Source organism: Schistocerca nitens, chromosome 10 (genome assembly GCF_023898315.1).
Source record: "Schistocerca nitens isolate TAMUIC-IGC-003100 chromosome 10, iqSchNite1.1, whole genome shotgun sequence".
Classification (NCBI taxonomy): Eukaryota; Metazoa; Arthropoda; class Insecta; order Orthoptera; family Acrididae; genus Schistocerca; species Schistocerca nitens.
In genome coordinates this window covers 1,741,691-1,762,186 of record NC_064623.1, presented here as the reverse complement: position 1 = coordinate 1,762,186, position 20,496 = coordinate 1,741,691, and the positions used below count along the sequence as shown (strand labels likewise).

General features: G+C 39.9%; 1 protein-coding gene across 3 annotated transcripts in view; it reads left to right on the top strand.

Moving 5' to 3' along the window:
* The window catches only part of LOC126210239 (zinc finger CCCH domain-containing protein 14), a 238,337-nt gene extending 226,307 nt beyond the window's left edge, over positions 1-12,030 (top strand). For all 3 annotated transcript variants that reach the window (XM_049939427.1, XM_049939426.1, XM_049939428.1), the window contains one exon: positions 11,406-12,030. In XM_049939427.1, the coding sequence (XP_049795384.1) occupies positions 11,406-11,510 (105 nt within the window). In that variant the 3' untranslated portion in view covers positions 11,511-12,030. The remainder of the gene's footprint in view (positions 1-11,405) is intronic.
* Positions 12,031-20,496: the final 8,466 nt, after the last annotated feature.

Below are 20,496 nucleotides of genomic sequence, written 5' to 3'. Positions count from 1 at the left end.
GAGGATAATGGAATTAAGTCGGGGGATGCTGAGGGAATTAGATTAGGAAATGAGACACTTAAAGTAGTAAAGGAGTTTTGCTATTTGGGGAGCAAAATAACTGATGATGGTCGAGGTAGAAAGGATACAAAATGTAGACTGGCAATGGGAAGGAAACAGTTTCTGAAGACAAGAAATTTGTTAACATTGAGTATAGATTTAAGTGTCAGGAAGTCATTTCTGAAAGTATTTGTATGGAGTGTAGCCATGTATTGAAGTGAAACATGGACAATAAATAGTTTGGACAAGAAGAGAATAGAAGCTTTCGAAATGTGGTGCTACAGAAGAATGCTGAAGATTAGATGGGTATATCACATAACTAATGAAGAGGTAGAATAGGATTGGGGAGAAGAGAAGTTTGTGGCACTACTTGACTAGAACAAGGGATCTGTTGGTAGGACATGTCCTGAGGCATCAAGGGATCACAAATTTAGCACTGGAGGGCAGCGTGGAGGGTAAAAATCGTAGAGGGAGATCAAGAGATGAATACACTAAGCAGATTCAGAAGGATGTAGGTTGCAGTAGGTACTGGGAGATGAAGAAGCTTGCACAGGATAGATCAGCATGGAGAGCTGCATCAAACCAGTCTCAGGACTGAAGACCACAACAACAACAACAACAAGAAGAACAAGAATTTTGAAGATTCCACCATATTTATTATTTCCTCAACATGCATTATACTTATCATTGTAGTACTACTAGATGTGTAGAGCTTAATGTGTTGTGTCTTTTTTAAAATTGGCTGTGAGACCATTCACAGAAAACCAGTGAAAGATACTTTTAAGAACTTTACCTTTCTCTCTCTCTCTCTCTCTCTCTCTCTCTCTCTCTCTCTCTCTCTTTTTTGTGTGTGTGTGTGTGTGTGTGTGTGTGTGTGTGTGTGTGTGTGTGTGTGTGTGTGTGTGTGTGTGCGCGCGCGCGCGCGTGTGTGCGTGCGCGCGCTTGGACTGATAACAATACTAGTGTCATGTGCAAAAAGAACTAATTCTGCTTGTTGTCTAGTAAATGGAAGATTATTTACCTATATAAGGAACAAGAGTAGAGCCCGAAATGTCAGTTATCCCCAGCCAGAATTATGTCCCTGGACTATATTGGTTGAATTACTAAGTACAACTTTCTGCATTGTTTTAGTTAAATATGACATTATCCATTGGTTGGCTATACCATCAATCCCTTAGAATCTCAATTTATCTCGAAGAATACTGTAATTCGCACAATCAAGTGCTTTAGATATGTTGCAGAAATATCAACCAGTGAAATTTTATTATTTAATGCTTATAAAATCAACATGTAAATGGTGTTCTCAGTATAGCAACCTTTCTGAAACGGAGGATATTTTTGTTGCTGAAGTGAGATGCTATTCTAGAATACATCAACTTCTCAAAAATGTTGGTAAATGATGTCAGCAGTGAAACATTTCAGTAGTTGTTGACATCTCTCTTATCACCTTTCTTAAGGAGGGGTTTAACGTCATCTTTCAGTCTCTCTGGAAAAATGCCATGAATTAGTGACGATTTACACATTTATAAGACAGAGCTTATTATATGGGAACAAATCTTTAGTACTGTATTGGAAACACCATAAAACCCAGGTGAGCTTTTATTTTTAAGAGAATGTCTAATTTTCTTAATTTCAGAATTGGACGTTATGACATTTTTTATGATAGAATTTTTTAAGAGTTACATTTTCAACACACTGCTGTGATATTCTTTTTCTTCAACTCTTTGTCCCTATGTTTTCTACTATATTTAAAAAATTACCCACCCCCCCACCCCCGATGCTGATGTTATCCTGTTCTGTGGCTGGCTGTCCTGTCTCTCATTTCATTACATTCAATAACAGAATTACTGATTTCTGACATTAAATGCATGTTACTTGATTTTTTTTAGTAACTTTCGTGAGTAATTTCTAGTAGTTTTTGTAGTATGCTACTACTGCAGGATCTGTACTTGTTCGTGCTAAAAGATGCCTTTTCCTTTCACAACAAACTTTAATCCCTCTAATGACCCATGGTTTTTACGTGGCTGTTTCATGTCCTTTATAGTTAGCTTTTGTGGAAAGTTGTTTTCAAATAATGACATGAAATATCATGGAATAGATTAAATTTTATGTTAGCATTTGGTTCATTATAAATTTCTTCTCAGCTGATCTTGTGCAAACTGTTCTTAAAAACATTGAACTTGGAGTCATTAATTATTTTAACTGATTTGCAAGGAGGGGAGTATTCATACTGTGAGGCAGTATGTTATTTATTCTAACTGTGCATCATGATCAGAGAGGACATTCGTTACTGGGTAAACAGTTCTTGCTTTGAGCTTCACCAAAGAAAGCATTATCAATTAGGGTCCCACTGTCTTTTTCCACCCTCATTGGAAAGTTAATTACTGAGATCACATTGTAGGATCCAAATAAGATTTCCAGGTCATTTTTCCTGACAGAATCATTTAGAAAATCTAATTTGAAGTAGATTGTTGCGGCCACTACTTACAAAATTGTAATTATCCTGATCAATTTTTGAATGAATAGTGTCTCCTCTAGTGATGACAGAATGATTGGAAAACATAGGCATAGCGAACTGTAGTTTTCTCTAAAATTTTCAGTTGTATCTGAGAGGGAATCAGATACTGGACAAAAACAACCAATTGCAAATTTATGTCCATCCTCGATATTGAGTCTTGCTCAAATAATCCTGCAAGAAGTTTCAGTTGGCATCTCAGTGAACTGAAGTTTCTTGTTCACTGTGACAAATATATCATCTCTATTTCCTATTAGTCTACCTTTCAATATGCGCCTAGATTAATTGCAAAAGTGTCACTGCCGTGAGTTTGTTTTTAGCCTCCTTCCTGTACCCAGTGTTATGTAACATCCACTGTGTTTTAGGTTTGGTGTCAAATTTTATGACTTTGTTCCAGTGCTTCAGCAGTTAATCAGTAGTGTTTTAATCCTACTTCAAGTTCTCCTACAGCGTTTGTTATCTGGAATGGACAGAAAGTTGTCAAAGTTAAAAAAAAAGAACTCTACTGTGACTGACACACACACACACACACACACACACACACACACACAGACACAGACACACACACACACACACACACACACACACACACACACACACACAATCATTTCTGTGGGCAGTGCTGCAGATAGAGTCCTCTGTTGAACTCTCAAGCAGTGGTGGTCATCTCACCTTTCCCTGTCAAGTCACTTATATGAGGATAGTGTGGCCTCGGAGTCTGGGTGACAGCATCGTGCTTCCCAACATGGGTCGCAATCTGTAGTTGGCTGCTCCTTGTTCCTTCAGTGGCTACCGGAGTGGCCTCTTTGACGTGTCGAATGAGGCCTCCTGTCATACACACAGAGTGCATTCGGTTATCTCCCCCCCCCCCCCCAGCCCCCCAGTCTGTTACTACAATTTCCCGAAGGGTTAGCATTATTCACTCTTTGTTCAAATTGTTGACTGTTAACAAAACCTACACCCTTTTAAATTTGCCTCCTCGTGACACAGGTCAGTGCAGTTTTCCAAAAGGTGAAGCAAATCCCATTGGGTCAGTGTTACGTAATGTACCCATTACAGCGACAGGTGTAACTTACCGAGTTCTCCCGTGTCACCGTCTCCCCCATACGGGACACCTTCGCCTACCATTGACGTGCCCCACCCTGTCGAGTGGACAAGTAGTGATAGGTCCTGTACTTCTGTCAGACAGGATAGTACTCGAAGCACCTTTCAGTATCTCCAGTATGTGACTCTCATCATTTTGCCCGACTTACCCACTCAAAGCAGCTTCCAGTTCTGTGACACAGTTAAGAATAATTTTCAGCTTCAACTCATTCATCCTGTACCTGAGAACAGCATGCTCAGTGTGTTGCATTCTTACTTTTTCAATATTTATCTGAACAAAAAACAGTTAACTTCAAAGTAGTCTCACTGATAGTGTTATAATTTTAGGATACGTCACACTACAAAGATGGCAAGTTCCTTTTTGAGATCTGAAGTTGCGGCACCCGAGAAAGTTATTCAGGTATATAACAAGAGAAAAATGGGGGAAACGTTTATATGAGAGCTATCGAGAAAGTAGATTATGTTTCGACTTGCAGCAGTGATGGGGCATGGCTAGCCGTATTTTTATCTGGATGTTTGTCCATTCAGTTGGCATTCGTGCAGGGGTGAGCTTTGTGTTGTTTCTCAGGTGTGCCACAATTGAAAATCCTATGAGTTGTGAAATGCAGTCAGTAATAAGGTTTTCTTTTGCCAAAAAATTGTAAAACATCTGAAATTTACCAGGAATGGTGTGAAGTGTATGGGTCTCAGCTGCAGTTTTCCAGACTGGTGTTCTTGGGTGGAGATTCGTAGGACTCTCCTCAGTAGAAAGCAATACTTGTGGAGAGCACACGGTGTTTCTTTTTTTTAGGCTAGGCAGTAGTTTTAGATACTGTAACCAACACTCTCCGGTCGATACACGGAAAGGGAAGTCAGACTGGGTTCAGAGTAAAGACACTTTGACTGTCAAAATTTTATCGGTAAACTGTCGGACGTATTTGTGACAAACTTCCCGAATTTAGCATCCTCCGGGAAAGTTATCGTGCTCAAATTATTCGTGGAACCGAGAGCTGGCTGAAACTCAACATAGAAAGCTCTAAAATAGAACACGTTGTAAACTGTCTCAAGCAGCTAGTTTGGCAGCCCAAACACTGTGGAAATATCTTAGACCTTGTAGCCACAAACAGGCTATACCTTATTGACAGCATCGGTATAGAGATGGGGATCAGTGATTGTGATGCCTTTATAGCAACTGTGTCCTTCAAAGTTAATAAATCAGTCAAGAAGTCTAGGAGACGGTTTTTGCTAGAAAGAACATACAAACAGTTGTCAGCATCTCACTTAGACAAGGAATTGCAGTCATTTAGTTCCAGTACGATGGACTTAGAGGAATTATCGGCAAAGTTTAAACAGATCGCAAATCGTGCTCTCAACAGGTGCCTTGGTAAGTGGATTAAGGATGAAAAAAACCCATCGTGGTTTAACTACAAAATTCGGAAAATGCTGAGGAAGTTAGTACAGAAACGAGCATCTGTAAAAAGATCTGTGCGCAAAGCATACACCTACCAATGTCGTATCTCAACCTAAGATCTGGTTGGAATGCCGGAAAATTCTGCTCCTATGTACAGCAGCTAAGCATGTCTTAAGACTTGCATCCACTCACTCATAGACCAGTCTGGTGTGACAGTTGAAGATAGCAAAACAAAAGCCAAAGTTTTAAATTTTGTATTTGAGAAATCATTCACGCAGGAGAATCTTACAAACGTACCATTGTTTGTCCGTTGAACAAACTCCTGTATTGCCAACATAGTAATAAATGTCCCTGGCATAGAGAGACAACTGGAAGACTTGAAAACAAATATCTTATCAGGTCTGGGTGGAGCTACAGTTTGGTTGTACAAAGATTACACCACGGTATTCGCCCCTTGCTTAGTTTGCATTTATCATGAACCTCTCACAGAGTGCAAAGTTCCAAGTGACTGGAAAAAAGAGCAGCTAACTTTAGTATATAAGAAGGATAAAAGAATGGACCCGTAAAATTACAGACCAATATTCCTAACATCGGTTTGCTGCAGAAACTTTGATCATATTCTCAGTTGGAATATATTAAATTTTCTTGAGACTGAGAAGCTTAATGTCCATAAATCAGCACGGTTTTAGAATGCAGCCATTTTTCCCTTGCTCTGTTTGTGAGTGGAACAGGAAACGAAATGACTAGTAGTGGTACAAGGTGCCCTCCGCCACATATCGTACAGTGGCTTGCAGAGTATGTATGTGGAAATAGAAAAACATAATCACTGAAAGTGGACAGTACCAGTGGTGCAATAGGTTTAAAACTGGTGGAACTATCGTCCACGATGAAGAGTGAAGTGGATTACCAAGAATTGTGTGACTGATGAACTGGTTGTAAAAGTTGATGGGAAAATTCAAGATAACTGCTGATTTACAATGACTGAGCTGTCGTTTAAACACAGTGCTTTGACAAAGACGCGGAACTGCGGGAAGATGTAACTAATTGGTTGACGTCTCAGGTGGCAGAAACTTATAACAATGGATTTTCGAGACATGTTCGTTGCTACAGTAAGTGCCTAAACTTGAGTGGATACTGTGTTGAAAACTGGTATGACAGTGTCACTTCCAAATTAATGAAACATCATTTTTTTTCCTATACTTTTTTTATACAAGAACACGATATACTTTCTGGATAGCCCTCTTAGATTCCTTGATAATCTTGTGTCCTGAAGTTTTGTAATGGTTGTGTCACTGACTGACTAATTATAACAGTGGCAAAAAACAATACCAGTGTATGAGAAATGTTTGACAATATACAGTTCCGCTAAACAAAACACAATATGACAGTTATAATATGCACAGAACACAATACTACAATTCAGCATTTAAATTTGTAAGGATCAAGAGCATACTGTGGTTATTAAATTTCAAATATTGAATTAGAAGAAACAGAACAGTGAATGAGAAATAGCACTAATCTCATAAGTTCATACACCGGAGTAAGGGAGAAGTGATTTTCTGGAAAACCAAATGTTTGTGAGGTATACAACCTTAATTCGCAATTTACTATGAACCGAGTTATGCAAAACATTAGTAAGTGTCCAAAAATTCTCAAAAATATACCTTTCATGGTGTAAGCACAAGGAAATTAGGGAACATTTGTTTTGGAACAAGGATACTGTTGCCAAAATTTTTTAAGTGCAGATTCAGGTTATAATTGACGATACACATTTTGCACAGCACTTACAAATGTTCAAAAGTACACAGTATATCACGACACACTGAGCCTTGACACAGTCGACAGAAAATTGTGGGAAAATGACGCGAAAATTGAAGTAATATAATTGGACCTCTCTGGCACATGCATTCATACTCCCTGGTGAATCCAGAAGTCGGTTTGTACATATGTAAACATGTGAAATGCATTGATTTTTACGCAACCGAGTTTGTGGTACATTCTGTGCTACTGTATCAATGATGAAAACTGTAGTGTCATTTATGGCACACAAACTAGTGGAAGGCACAGATCGGTAACAAAGCACATCTGCTTGGGGTAGCTAGCATTGCTGTGTTCTCTGCCTTTCTAGTAATTTGACTTGGTATGTCACCAATAGTGTAATAGAACAGAAGAAGATCTCTTCACCTGTTTATGGACACAGTAAGTTGCATTTATTTACACGTATGTTCAGTTTCAACTGGCAGTCCCTGCACCAGCCATCCATACTGCACATGTCTTCCTGCAGTTTGCTGGCAATGCTACCTTCGTATAGACAATCGTAGCACCTGTGAACAGCCCCGTTGAGCTTCCTACAGTATCTGGTGGATAGTTTGTATAAATTGTAAGCAGTACAATACTATAACACACCTTTAGTGTACTCCCAAAATCACCATTACACCTGTTGCTTTCGTTCCACTGAGAGTAATGTGTTGGTTTTTGTATATGAGGGAGTACTGAATCCAGTCACAAGCCTGGTCAGATACTAGATAATCCTGAATTTTGTTCTCTGGATGACTGTGGAACTGTATCGAAAGCCTTTCAATAGTAGAGGTATGGGGCACCGTTGTGAGCACCTCCGTGTGTGACGCTCTGTATACCGAGGACAAACAGTGAGAACCGAGTTTTTTGAAGTCTGTTTTTGTGAATGCTGTGTCAATTATTGTACGGGATATTTCTGTTCTACAAGAATGTCATAATATATGAGCATAAAATGTGTCCTGTAATTCTACAACAGAGTGATGCTATATGTCCTTTTCTCAAAAATGGTAACAATTAGCACTTTTTCCTGATTGCTAGGTGCCTTTCGTAGCTGTGGGAACCTACAGTAAACTATTCATAGAAATGTAGCAAGCTCTTTTGGATGATCTCTGAAGAACACAGATAGATCATCAGGTGTAGGTGCCTTTCCATTAATGAGTGATTTAAGTCAATTTTCTATTAGGTTGTCCCTGAAAGCGACACCCACACAGTAGTAGAAGTTGATATGCAACTAGCATCACAGGTGATGATGAACTGAAAGAGTGTACGATGAGGTAGTGTAAAATATTCATATAGTTCAGGCAGGTGAAAAATTTGTGGTGGTTGACTAGATTTTGGTGATAGGAAAAAAAGACAAGCAAAAGCAGTAGAAGAACATGGACTGGGAAAAAGGGACTTGAAGGAAGCTACCTGGCAGAATTTTGCACTGATCATAGTTTAATCACCGCTAGCACTCAGTTTGAGAATCGTGAAAGAAGGCTCTGTGTGTGGGAAAGAGCTGGAAACACTGGAAGGGAAATTGCAAAAAAGATAGGGAGTGAGTGGTTACTGAGAGTTTCAAAGGGACCATTAGGCAAAGTTTGACTGAAACAGGGGAAAGGAACACAACATGACGCAAATGGTTATCTTTAATGGCTGAAACAGTGAAGACAGCAGAGGATCAGATACATAAAAGGGCTCAGCTTAGTAGAAACCCCTGGCTAATACAGGAGATACTGAATTTAATTGATGAGAGAAAAAAAATAAACAACTGCAGCAGATGAAGCAGGTGAAAAGGTATGCAGACATATAAATAATGATACTCACAGAAAGTGCATAATCATAATAGGGAGTGGTTTTGAGGACAAATGCAAGGCTGTAAAAGCGTGCATAACTAGTAGGGAAGATAGACGCTGCCTGTAAGAAAGGTTGTACCTAAGGTATACAATATTATAGACATAGAGAAGGAAGTAGGTGAAGATGAAATGTGAGATATGACTCTGCAAGAAGTGGTTGGCAGAGCACCGGAAGATCTAAGTGGAAGCATGGCTCCTCGACTAGACACCATTACCCCAGAGCTATTGAGGTTCTGATAGCTATCCAGGACTAAAGTATTCTGCCTGGTGGAATGAAATGGGAAAAATAAACTCACACTTCAGGAAGAATGTAATAATTTCAGGTCCAAAGAAGGCAAGTGTTGACAGGTGTGAAAATTGTATCGAGATGAATTGTTTACAGAAAAATGGAAAGTTGGTAAAAGCCCACATTGGGGGCGTTTTCGGTTCCAGACAAATGTAGGAACACGTGAGAGTATGCCTAGTCTACAATTTCTCGTGCGAGATAGGTTGTTAAAAGGCAAACCCATATTTGTAGCATTTCTATATTTAGAGAAAGCTGATGATGCTGACTGCACTGCACTCCAAAATTTTGAAGGTAGAACAGATAAAATACAGAAAGCAAAAGGTTATTTTTGACTTGTACAGAAACCAGACTGCAGTTACGAGAAGCGAAATACACAAAAGGGAATACGTGGAGACAGGGTTGTAGCCTATCTCTGATGTTACTCACCCCATACAGTAAGTAGAAAAGGAAACTGAGGTGAAATTTGGAAAGGGATTAAAGGTCTGGGAGAAAATGCTACGTTCCTCCCGTACGTGTGCAGCTACTCGGCTGTAACACCATGAGTAGGGAACACTGGTGGATCTGCCAGTGTGATACGGTCTACTTTACCTTTGACTGTTTTTCTTCCAATACTGTCTCCTTTTACTTTCATTCTCATGGTCTGCCTACTCCGTACTGTGGTCGTGTGCGAACTTATCTCCCTCGACTTCGTATCTGGGTGGGATGATACTTTAAAAAAAGAGTGTCTCACTCTGTCCGACTAGTGAATGATGAACACAACTTCAGTGATAAACTTTTGTACTGTTCCAACTATTTACTTCTGTTACGAAGAAAGATCCAAATATCAGTAACTCGAATACGTTGATCGATGTGTGCGACAGCACTGTAGTCGATTCGAAATCTGAGATTTTCAATCTTCATATGTCTTCAGCATTTACACGTTTTTGGTATGTGTGTTTTCTCTGAGGTGTTCATGACACCATCGAAGGGCACCACCAAGGTGTAAATGCCTACGTTTAGTGAGTATTATTGCACCTTGCCCCTGCCGTGTTACGTCACTGCACTGATCAGATTGGGGAGCACGTGATGGATCGTTCCCCCTACATAAAGTGTTTACAAGAGGAATGGTCACCTTCCAGCAGCTCGAGCGTCATCTGTGGAATGTAGGTCATTCTCCCAAGTAACCCACTTTACACTACAGAGATGAAAGATGGCACACAAAACTCCTTTAATGCACTCTTTACAATTAAATGTAACGTATCTGGCATCGTATTACAATTTATTATCCATTTCATTTACCTTTAGTAAATAAATGAAATCTTTTCTTTAGATTTTTGTGCACGGTCATTTTTATATGGTCTAGAATAGTTAACATGGAAGACGTCTCAAATAATTGAGCATTCTGTGGTGCTAGTGCTCAGTCATCACACGCTCCTTGACATTAACTGCGCTTTTAACTAATAAGAGCATGGGATGTTTTTTCTTCATTGAAAGTGAAATGCATTGTTAGGTAACAGCAATGGTTGAACATTAGCAATATACTTGATTTCATCCTTAACCATCCAAATCTCTGATTTGAAAATTTCAACATATGTAGATCGCAGATTACCACCCATCAGTACTACGGTAAATTTATTTGCTGCTAATTACTTTAGATACCTTGTTCGACAAAGTGACCAGTTGTCACTGGACGTACCTTGTCAAAGCTTAATATTGAGTTCGACCCTTTCTATGGGCAGATACTATAAAACCATTCTACCTTTCGGAGGAAAGTGTCTCCTATTCATTCCGTACCAAAAATGGTTAGGTTATCACTTTGTGGATTCACCTGACCAAATGGCTATATCCCTCTGTTTGGTATCCCTATCCCCAGACTCCTCTCCACTAAATGTGGTACAGGCATTTCTTTCTCGAATGCACTGACCTCAGGTGTAGGACAGCCTCTCTGTAGGCCTGCCTACCCATTTTAACTCCCTCAACTAACCTAAAGCGGGGTACACTTCACTATGTAAAATCTGTCTGCACAGTTCCTCAGTTTCATTCCTCACACTCTGAAGGGATGGGGTTCCTTCAGTTCTGGAATATCTTTACCCCTGTTTTAAAACGTACTGCACCATACTCCCTATACAAAATTGCTCTTACCTACATTTGTAGCTGTACGAAAAAACATTTGCGTTTGTGTATAACTTTGGGTGACTATATTCCCACGTTAATTTCCTTTTCTTGACGTATTTAGATCTGCTACTATGTTTGTATTTAAAATTACCTAAGCCAACACATACAGCTCATTTGTCCTTTTTGACACTATCTTCAGTACATGAATGAATGCCGTTGAAATGAACAAAACATAAGCCAGTTGTTGTATTATGTAGGCTTCTCACAAAACAGTGACCACCCTATTTATGTGAACTGGCATTTTCTCTGGACATTTCTTTTATTTTGTGCTTGTTGTGTTTGCAGGCTTGCAAGTACGGACGGTATTGTGTCAAACCGGGATGCACTTTCCAGCACGACGGAGTCCCTACAACAGACAAACTGAAGTGGGTCTGCCCTTTCCGGGCATAAATACAACCCTACCATATATCTTCAGATTTGCTTCCTTCAGCTCTAGCCACTTGTCACTGCTTAGGAATGTGAGTGCTTTCAGCTCATGTTCATTTATAAATACCCGTTGAACTATAAATTCAATTCTATGAAATAATCTCATCCTCTCTCATTAATTAATTAATTTATTTAATGATAGTTGCTCATGTCTTTTGTGTGTGTGTGCGTGCGTGCGCGCGCGCGCACGGAAGTGTTTTTCTTATGTAATAAACAGATAGATAGAGGTATGTTATGTGGTTTACACTATGTCAAGTAAAAGGAAATAATTCCTAATCACTGTATGAATTCGTTTTAATAGAGTAAAATACTGTAACGTGGTTACAGCTGTAGAATTACTCCTCAGTAAGTGAGCAGAAATGTATTCCATGTACACTACATTGTTATTATTGATAATGTATAATTTATTATTAGTGTATGAACAATTTGATTTCTTCCACCGAACAAGAATAAACCACAATAGAAATGACCACAATAAAATACTTTCCGGAAACAAAGAATTATTTTTATTACTTACTGAGTATAATCCTAAATAATACATAAGAAATAAATGTAATGTATTTAAATTTTTATGCTCAAAACATTCCTGACTCAGACAGCAAGTGGAATTTAGCCAAATGGGCATCTGACTAGTTTCTTTACCGCTGGAGTGCTTAGCTGAGGAGGTACGTATCAGCAGCTTACAGCAACGAGTGTGCTGCTGCGATTCCATGAGACACTTATCAGCTCGAGATGTCCAAGTACGTATTCATTGTAGATATTTTAAATGGTAACAATTTTATTATCTCAAAAATGTAGTTATACACAGTACACATACTCAAAAATAGTTGCTAAATCTGTTGACACATTTGTCCGATTGCGACACTAGCTAGTCGATTCCATCCTTGAAGAAGCTAGTAGGCTGCTGTCGGATCCAAGCCTAGTCCCAGTCACACAGTTCGTCATTTGTTGCAGAATGATGTCTGCGAATAGCTTGTTCTAGAGGACCAAACACATGAAACAGGGTGTATATGACCTGGGACAACCAGGAGATCCAGGAAAAACCCAGAATTTTTCCATCCGGGAGAAAACCGGGAAAAACCCAGGAATTATTTAGAATTCTGGGAATTTTTAATTGTTTTTGTTTTCAGTTAAATTTTTGTAATTTTGAATTGTAAGAACCAATACTCTAACAAAGAATATTACTGTATCCCGCTACTGCAGAATAAAACTGCAGCAATAAAACATGAACGAGAGATAAAATGAAAATAAAACTTAAGCTGCAAAAGAAATGCGCCATATACAGCAACAAAATGCAGTGATCATACAAGCGTCTGCCAACAGCAAAATGTGTCAAAGGCTTTAGGAAGAATATGCAAAGCTTCGTAACAACAAATTGCCTCTGGTGAACGTGACGTCACAACTGTTTACATTAAATTCGTTTTAGCAGTTACGAGCAGGATCGTGCGCATGCACAGTTGGGTAGTACCTTCCCCCGCTTCTGGCTACAGAATTGTGGCTGTTGGCTGTGTAAGCAGTCGCAGCAAGCAGCTAGAAGCTACCGGGAAAAATTTTACTGGAGCGCCCAAGCTGCCAGATTCATGCATGCGTAGCAGGCCCAGATCTAGGAGGAGGGGGGATGGGGACACTACCTAGTATTGCCCTGGTTGGGAAAATCGTAGATCCGGGTCTGATGCACAGAGCAGTCTGAGTTATATGGTCAGTCTCCATGTGACCCGTGTTTACATTTAGTGATTTTGCCGTTTCCTCTTCATTTACAAGCTTTAATTGCCTTGCAGAACTATGAAGTTATTGTTGTTGGTTTGCTAAAGAAATTTTCTTTTATTAATCTTTTCTCCTGAGGCAGACAATAAATTTGACACGAAGTGTTTAATTCCACACACTGTTCGCTGCATTTCAAGTGCACATTTTCAGCTTCTAGCACATATGGCATTACGCCATAATAAACAACCAACAATGAGATAACACAGTACTGGTACTCAAAGAAAATTTACATTCCGAAAACCACATTGAAAAGCTTAATGTGTGAGTTACTAACCACCTTGCATACGGAGCACGTCCGTATCTCACCACTGACTTCTAGTATCAGCCGCACGCAGTTGACGTCAACAAGTGTATGGCCCTGAAGATGATGATGTTACAACGTTGAAACTAGTCACCAAAATAAAATTGACACCAAAATACAGCTGGAGGAATTTCTTCATTTTTAAAATAAGCTTAATATCAGGTCGTGGCCTACTTCACTGGGAATCTGGACATACGAATGTGCACATTTTGGGTCACGAAATTCCGATGCTCCTGGAGTATCCTCTGATGTTTTACACATACAAACTTACGAGCTCCCTACGACATCGTAGCTGCGCAAGCGCAGTGACGCCTGTCATCTGGCGCACTCTAGCAACTGCAGAAATGAGCCTTTTTCTAATAGGTTGTGGGAAAATATTCCGAATGGTCGTTCAAAAAGCGTTACTATCAAAGTAAATTTCCTTTTACGCAAGTTGAACTATGTGCGAGAATGTACAATGAATTTCTTAATTTGCAGAGCGTTTGACTCTCATTTAAAAATAAACTTTTTGATGATGAGCCATTTAGATGAATTTCAAGCCCAGAAGTTCAGACATTTATGTCGTTATTAAAAATTTTACCTGCACATTACTGTGATATATCTTAAATTGTGGTACGTGCATAAAAGACCAACATTATATGTGAAAGCTTAACTTCTCTTGCAGCGTATTAATCTTATAGACCAATATTATATGTGAAAACTTTACTTTTCGTAGCCGGCCGGAGTGGCTGAGTGGTTCTAGGCGCTACAGTCTGGAACCGCACTGCCACTACGGTCGCAGGTTTGAATCCTGTCTCTGGCATGGGTGTATGTGATGTCCTTAGGTTAGTTAGGTTTAAGTAGTTCTAAGTTCTAGGGGACTGATGACCTCAGCAGTTAAGTCCAATAGTGCTCAGAGCATTTTTTTTTTTTTTTTTTCTTTTCGTGTAGCAACACTGTGTATTAATTTAAGCTATTAACTTTTTCTGTTTGTGTGTTTGCGCTACTTACCAGTTATGTTGCTATTGGCTGACTACATCACGTGTCCTAAGCCCTGAATACCTGCTGTCATCGGCTGTCGAAATCACGTGACATGAGCTGTGACTGGCTTACAAAAGCACATTGCAATTTCGATTTCAATGCTTCAGAAAGTAACATGTGGTGTCTGGTGGAATTTGAATTTTTACTTTCGTAATACAAAAATATGCAGCGTGCATGTTGCTGCACATCAAAGATCTTTCCAAAAGATGTCCTCCCCCCCCCCTCCCCCCTGTCCCCCCTTTGTTTCGTTTTCTAATGCACCGGGAAATTCTACACCCGTGTATAAAACCATAACCATTGCAACGTCTGATAAGTTATACAGTTCCTGGAGAAAATATACTGTCAGTTAACAGAAATAAGTATGTTCTCACCCGGGTGAAAATGTATTTTTAACCGGGAAATCCAGGAATTTTTTTTTTTCCTTGTCTGCATATACACCCTGTGAAAGTCACATGATGAAAGGTCGGGACTGTACAGTTCATGTTCCAGCAGTTTCCCACCGAAACCGCTGCAATGTAATCTCCACCATATTGGCTGTGTGTGGGGGCATTATCGTACAGGAGGATAACACCATCGGACAACATGCCTCGGCATTTCATTAATACCCAGTAATCGATGGATCTCGTCCGTGGTGATTCTGCGGTTGTCCGAGACTAAAGCATTCACCTCTGCAACCGTTTCAGGTGTGACGACACGACCAGCCTGTCAGGACGAGCATAGTCTTCCAGTGACTCGCTCCCCTCAATGAATCATTTGCGCCATTCCACAATACTCGAACAACTCAGACTGTACTCACCGTACATAGCCTTCATCTGTCGATGCATTTCACGAGCTCCAACTCCCTCCGCTGCCAAAAATTGAATCACTCCTCGTCGTTCCTGCTTACTCACCTGCACATTCAGTAGTGGATGGTAACTTGTGTGACCACCTTCTCTTCGGCGTGAAACCACTCTGGCACTACGAAACATCAAATGGTGCACGTGTGTCAGTCTCTCTACCGATAGATGGCGCCACTGTCCCCGCAGTTGCGTGGTGCCACCTTACGTGCGAGTCAAAGGTAGATACACTGACCAGGTTTCATTTGAATGAACCTCATACGTATACACAAACTTGGGGTGTTTCAAAATTACACCGACTACTTCGAGGGGAAGTAGGTGTCTCGAGGAACAAAGTGGGGATAGGAGCCCGTGTCTGGAAACGTCGTCCGACGACTCTACAGAGCATCGAAGTTACGGGCACTGGCGCCTGTCCCTGAGCCTAATCTACAGCAGTGGGCACGACTTCGTACACAGACGGCAGAACGTCTCGTAATGTACCTGACAGCAGTCTGGAAATAACACGCCACCGAACGCAGCCATGCCTGTCGCACTGACACTGTGGCGGAAAAAGGGAACGACAGACATGTGCAGTGGAAACGCGGTGGTTTGTCACGTGCCGGTGGGTCTCATCGTGGAGATATTCACCTCGGCCGAGCAGTGCAGTGAGCATTTCGCGTACAGTGAGGTTAGAGCCAGTGTTATGTCCGTGAGTGACGGTAACCCTGTAGGCGTCGGCCGTGCCGCTCCACGTTTGTACCTGTGCCGCAGCACCACATTTGTGCCCGTCCGTCGGTGTGGGGGTGAAAACGGGCAGTTTCACTGGGCGTAGACAAGATGGAGGTCACATGTGAAGTGTACGTGTGCCACGATTTGTGGATGACGTACTAGAGATGCTCGGTGCAGATCTGTCCGCAGGGCACCCGCACTGTGGCACGTGTGGTGCGAAGCTCCCGCTCGGCAGTGTGGTGGATGCTGTGTAGGGAGGGGAGGCGTTCATACCTTTTTCAGAAGACGCAGCGCCATTGGCCCACGATTTTCCTATGTGTGTGGAATTCGGGCAGTGGTTCCTGCAGTGCTGCACCCGGCAGCTGTATTATGCGGCGTAAGTATTTTTCACAGACAATGTGACCTTCATCTGTGAGGGTGTGTTTGACACCCGCAATTGCCCCGTGTGGGTGGAAGGGAATCCCCACACCGTCCACAAATGAGGTCTTTGGGAGAGGTTCATCTTCAATGTACTGCCTGACACATTCGAATATTACTCGATACCCTCTAAGTGCTTGCTACTCGACTCACAGGTGTGTAGATAAGTAGGTTGGGTGAGTGGTAAAATACCAGTACGGGAAGGGGCAGGGATGATCTGTTTTTCTAGTAGATTATTTCTGTAATTTGAAGATTATTTGAATCACTTGATTGTCTTCAAATTTCTGTACCACAGCTCACATAAAAATATGGAAAATATACCATTCAAATAACTTTTACAGTAATCAGTAGTTTTTCTGAACCAAAATAACCATACTTAAGTTTCCTACTAATAGCAGCAGTGGAATCTTTCCACAATAAATGTCCATGTGAGACCTAAGAGTTGTTTATAATAAATTACAGTCATACCTAGTTGCAGATTTATCTGTTGTCGCTGAAGAGCATTGCTTAATTTTCTTACAATTAAGTGTTAGCCTATTGGTTTCCAGCTTGTGAGTGAACTTAAAAGTATTGTCATGCTTTTAGATACAACATCTTGTAAATTTGGTCTAATGCTTATTTTGTTTCTCATAAGCAGATGTCTTAATATGTTACGTTGCTGAACACCGTGAGTTCACTTGAAGAAACTTTGACAGAGAGGGGTCATTCGTTATAGTGGTGTATGTACCAATATAGCTTCCAGATTAGTTTACTGTGCTCAATGAGACCAAAAGGCTTGCGTAAATTACAAAATAAATCCAGAGAATATGTGCCTGTATCTAAGTCCCCTGACATTGTACAGAATTTAGTACTTACCTTCTGGAGTAAAACTCTTAGTACTGCCAACAGTTCTAGCATTTGGAACTATATGTTCCTTTTTTTCAAGGAGGAAAGATGACTTAATTTAGGAGGATTGGAGGGAGCCTCCCATTGTTAGGAAATAGGATGGAGAAGCTGTACCATTGTTCTGTGGTGACTTTGCTGTTCATCTGTCAGTTGTCTTCCATGCACTTGTAGTGGTTAATAAAAAAATAATGGAGAAGAGACACCGTGAAAAAGGGGAAAAATGAAAAGCAAATCGGACTTTGTATTACAGAAAAGCTATCGGACTTCGTTATTCGGAAAAGCTATTGTTGGGGTGGTCCTTGTGGCGTTTTTGAGCAAAAGTTAAACCAATTTCCACTACAAAACTTACTGAAAAGAAACAGAGAATAACAAAACGTAACTGACATGGGGAAGTGGCGTAGATAAATCATCCTTTACCAGGTTAACTTGTCTTCTTTCAGGCGGCGTCCAGGTCTTCAAAAATCTCCTTCATTTCTGTGTGAAAAGTCGGCTCCGAAATCTTGCAATAAGTTTCATTGTCCAGGAATTTCTAATTTATACCAATTAAAATAATCTTGATATGTAATTTAATTTACTTTGCTACTTCCATCCTCCGAATTTTTTAACAACTTTCACAATATGTCTACACATTAAAATCAGATAAAGACTAGCTAATAAGTATTTTGTTTTTACGTCTTCCAGATCACGTCTGCCTTAAGCTTCGGCCAACAAGAGACAAACGAAAAACGGATAGAAAACAAAAAAAAGGTTTACCATTTTAGTATTTTCTCTGCCGTCGAGCGCTCATACCGCTGCGACGGGATATTTTTTATCTGAGGGAACGAGTGTAGCGCGGCGAAATTCAAAGCCCCGCTACACACTGCTGGCAGTTTTGGATTTAACAAAAAGTGTTTGGTAACTTCTATGTGTCACAATATAGATCTTTTATAAGCTTCGTAATATTCATCATTTTGGTCAGGCCTCACTAGGTTTTTGCTAATGCTATGAAAATAGTCCAGCTTTTTAAAGATACAAATAGGCTCTTCATTAACCACAGGAACTGCCCTTTTTCCTTTACATTTTTCAGTAATTATTCTTCTGTAACTTTGAAATTAATGTTGGAATATGTTATATTTACCATTTACGTTACTAGTAGATACAAATCTGGCTAGTTCTCATTCTGCAGTTTAAAGAACTGAACTTCCTTGTAAGAATTGAACTCCCATGTAGAAAACAGCTTCAAACATCTGATTACTTCACAAGGTTTTGAAAGTACGATTAAAATTTGTCAGAAGCTGCTAAGTGTGCTTATTGTGAAACACTGGACGGATGAAGTCTGTGTAGTTTGTGCTTCATTTTAAGCAAAAACAAACTTTTCACGCATCTCAATGTTTTTGACGTCGTGTCTCCTGAACTGTGTGTCATAGAATTGATACAACTTTCCAGGTACGATCAGTAGTATATGAGGATACTGTCTGCACACTGTGTTCCAAATAGTCTGTAATAAAGAAGTAATAAATTAAACATCATTCCTGATGCTGTAGTTTGACTGCATGTGCAGTAAAAATGCAGTAAGTAAGAAATATGTTTCCTTCTATCATTTTATGGAGGGTGTCAGTGAGAAGATGTTTTGTAAAGGTTCAAAATTTTGTGTCAACTTTGTAGGAAGTTGCTAAGTGTTCTCATCCTCAAATACTGTACAAATATATTTCAGGCATTTGTACACCATTATGCTGCTTCAAAATGTACAGTTTCTAATTGCAATAATTGTCATAATGTGCTTAACTTTTAACATAAAATTATACTTCTTAATGAGTAAATTATGATAGCATTTAGATTTTGTCAATAATTATGTGAAACATTGGAAATCAAATTTTTGTTGCCCCTGGAAACCATGAGATAGGCATCCATGCCCACTAACAAACACACTGAATAATATTAAGGAAAAAAGGGGGAAATAGAGTGCTAATAAAGTTTCAAGCTCTGCTTTGAAGCTCAAGTCTTGTACCAAGTCCTCACACAAATTCAGTGTGTCTTAGGCAACAGTGCTGTATTCAAAATTTCCACAATTTTGAATCACTTCTTATGGGCCTGTATACAGATTTTACCTTGCAGGCTACATTTTGCTATCAAATTTTTCTATAGCGTACTTCTCCACTGGAAGTGCCATTACTGGACAGCTTATTTTATATCTCACAAATATGCAGTTGCCTCCAGTATTGAACGACTTCTTACTGAAGTATGATATTTGCTTTCAGTTATCTCTGTTTATAAACTTCAGTCTGTATTTGAGCCAAATGCTCCGTTACACTAACGACTGTGGGTACTGATTCCAAGGTCTTGCTCTCTATAGCAAACTGCAAGTTCAAAGTTTTTTAGTGGCCTGGACATCTCAGTGTGAATGTAGGCACAGTTTCCTTCAAACCTGTGCAGTCAATTCAGCAACAGGAATGTTTCTTGCTCACCCCTCAGATTTCAGTTAATGTCAGACAATGGACTTGCGCAAGTCTCTGACAGTAAAACAGAAAAAGATTACTACTTGCTAAAAAGATGACACGTTAAGTTGCAGAGAGGCACAATTAAAAGATGCTTACGCATAAGCTTTCAGCCACAGTGTTCACAAAACACACACACCCCTCATGCACACATGACCACCAGCTGCCATGAGTGTGGGACATGGTTTGCTTGCTTGTGTGAATCAATGAGATGTATGTATATAGATTATATTAGATTCAGTTTTCGTTCCATAGACACAAAAAATGAGATGATTCTCATGGGTGTGGAACATGTCAGAAAGAAAAACACAAAACATTTGAATATAATACTTACAACCCTGATCATTTGTCAGGAGATTGTCAAAATAGGTGAATACAATGCGGTAAACTGGAACAGCTAATATTTACAGAATTAATGCACGGTCAGAATGAAACATTGTTATGCACTATTAATAAATTTATCATACACAAAATATCTAATCTTGACTGTTGTGGCCAAGTGCAGTCAAAACTGAAATCTGACAGACATTTTACTTAAGCTGGCT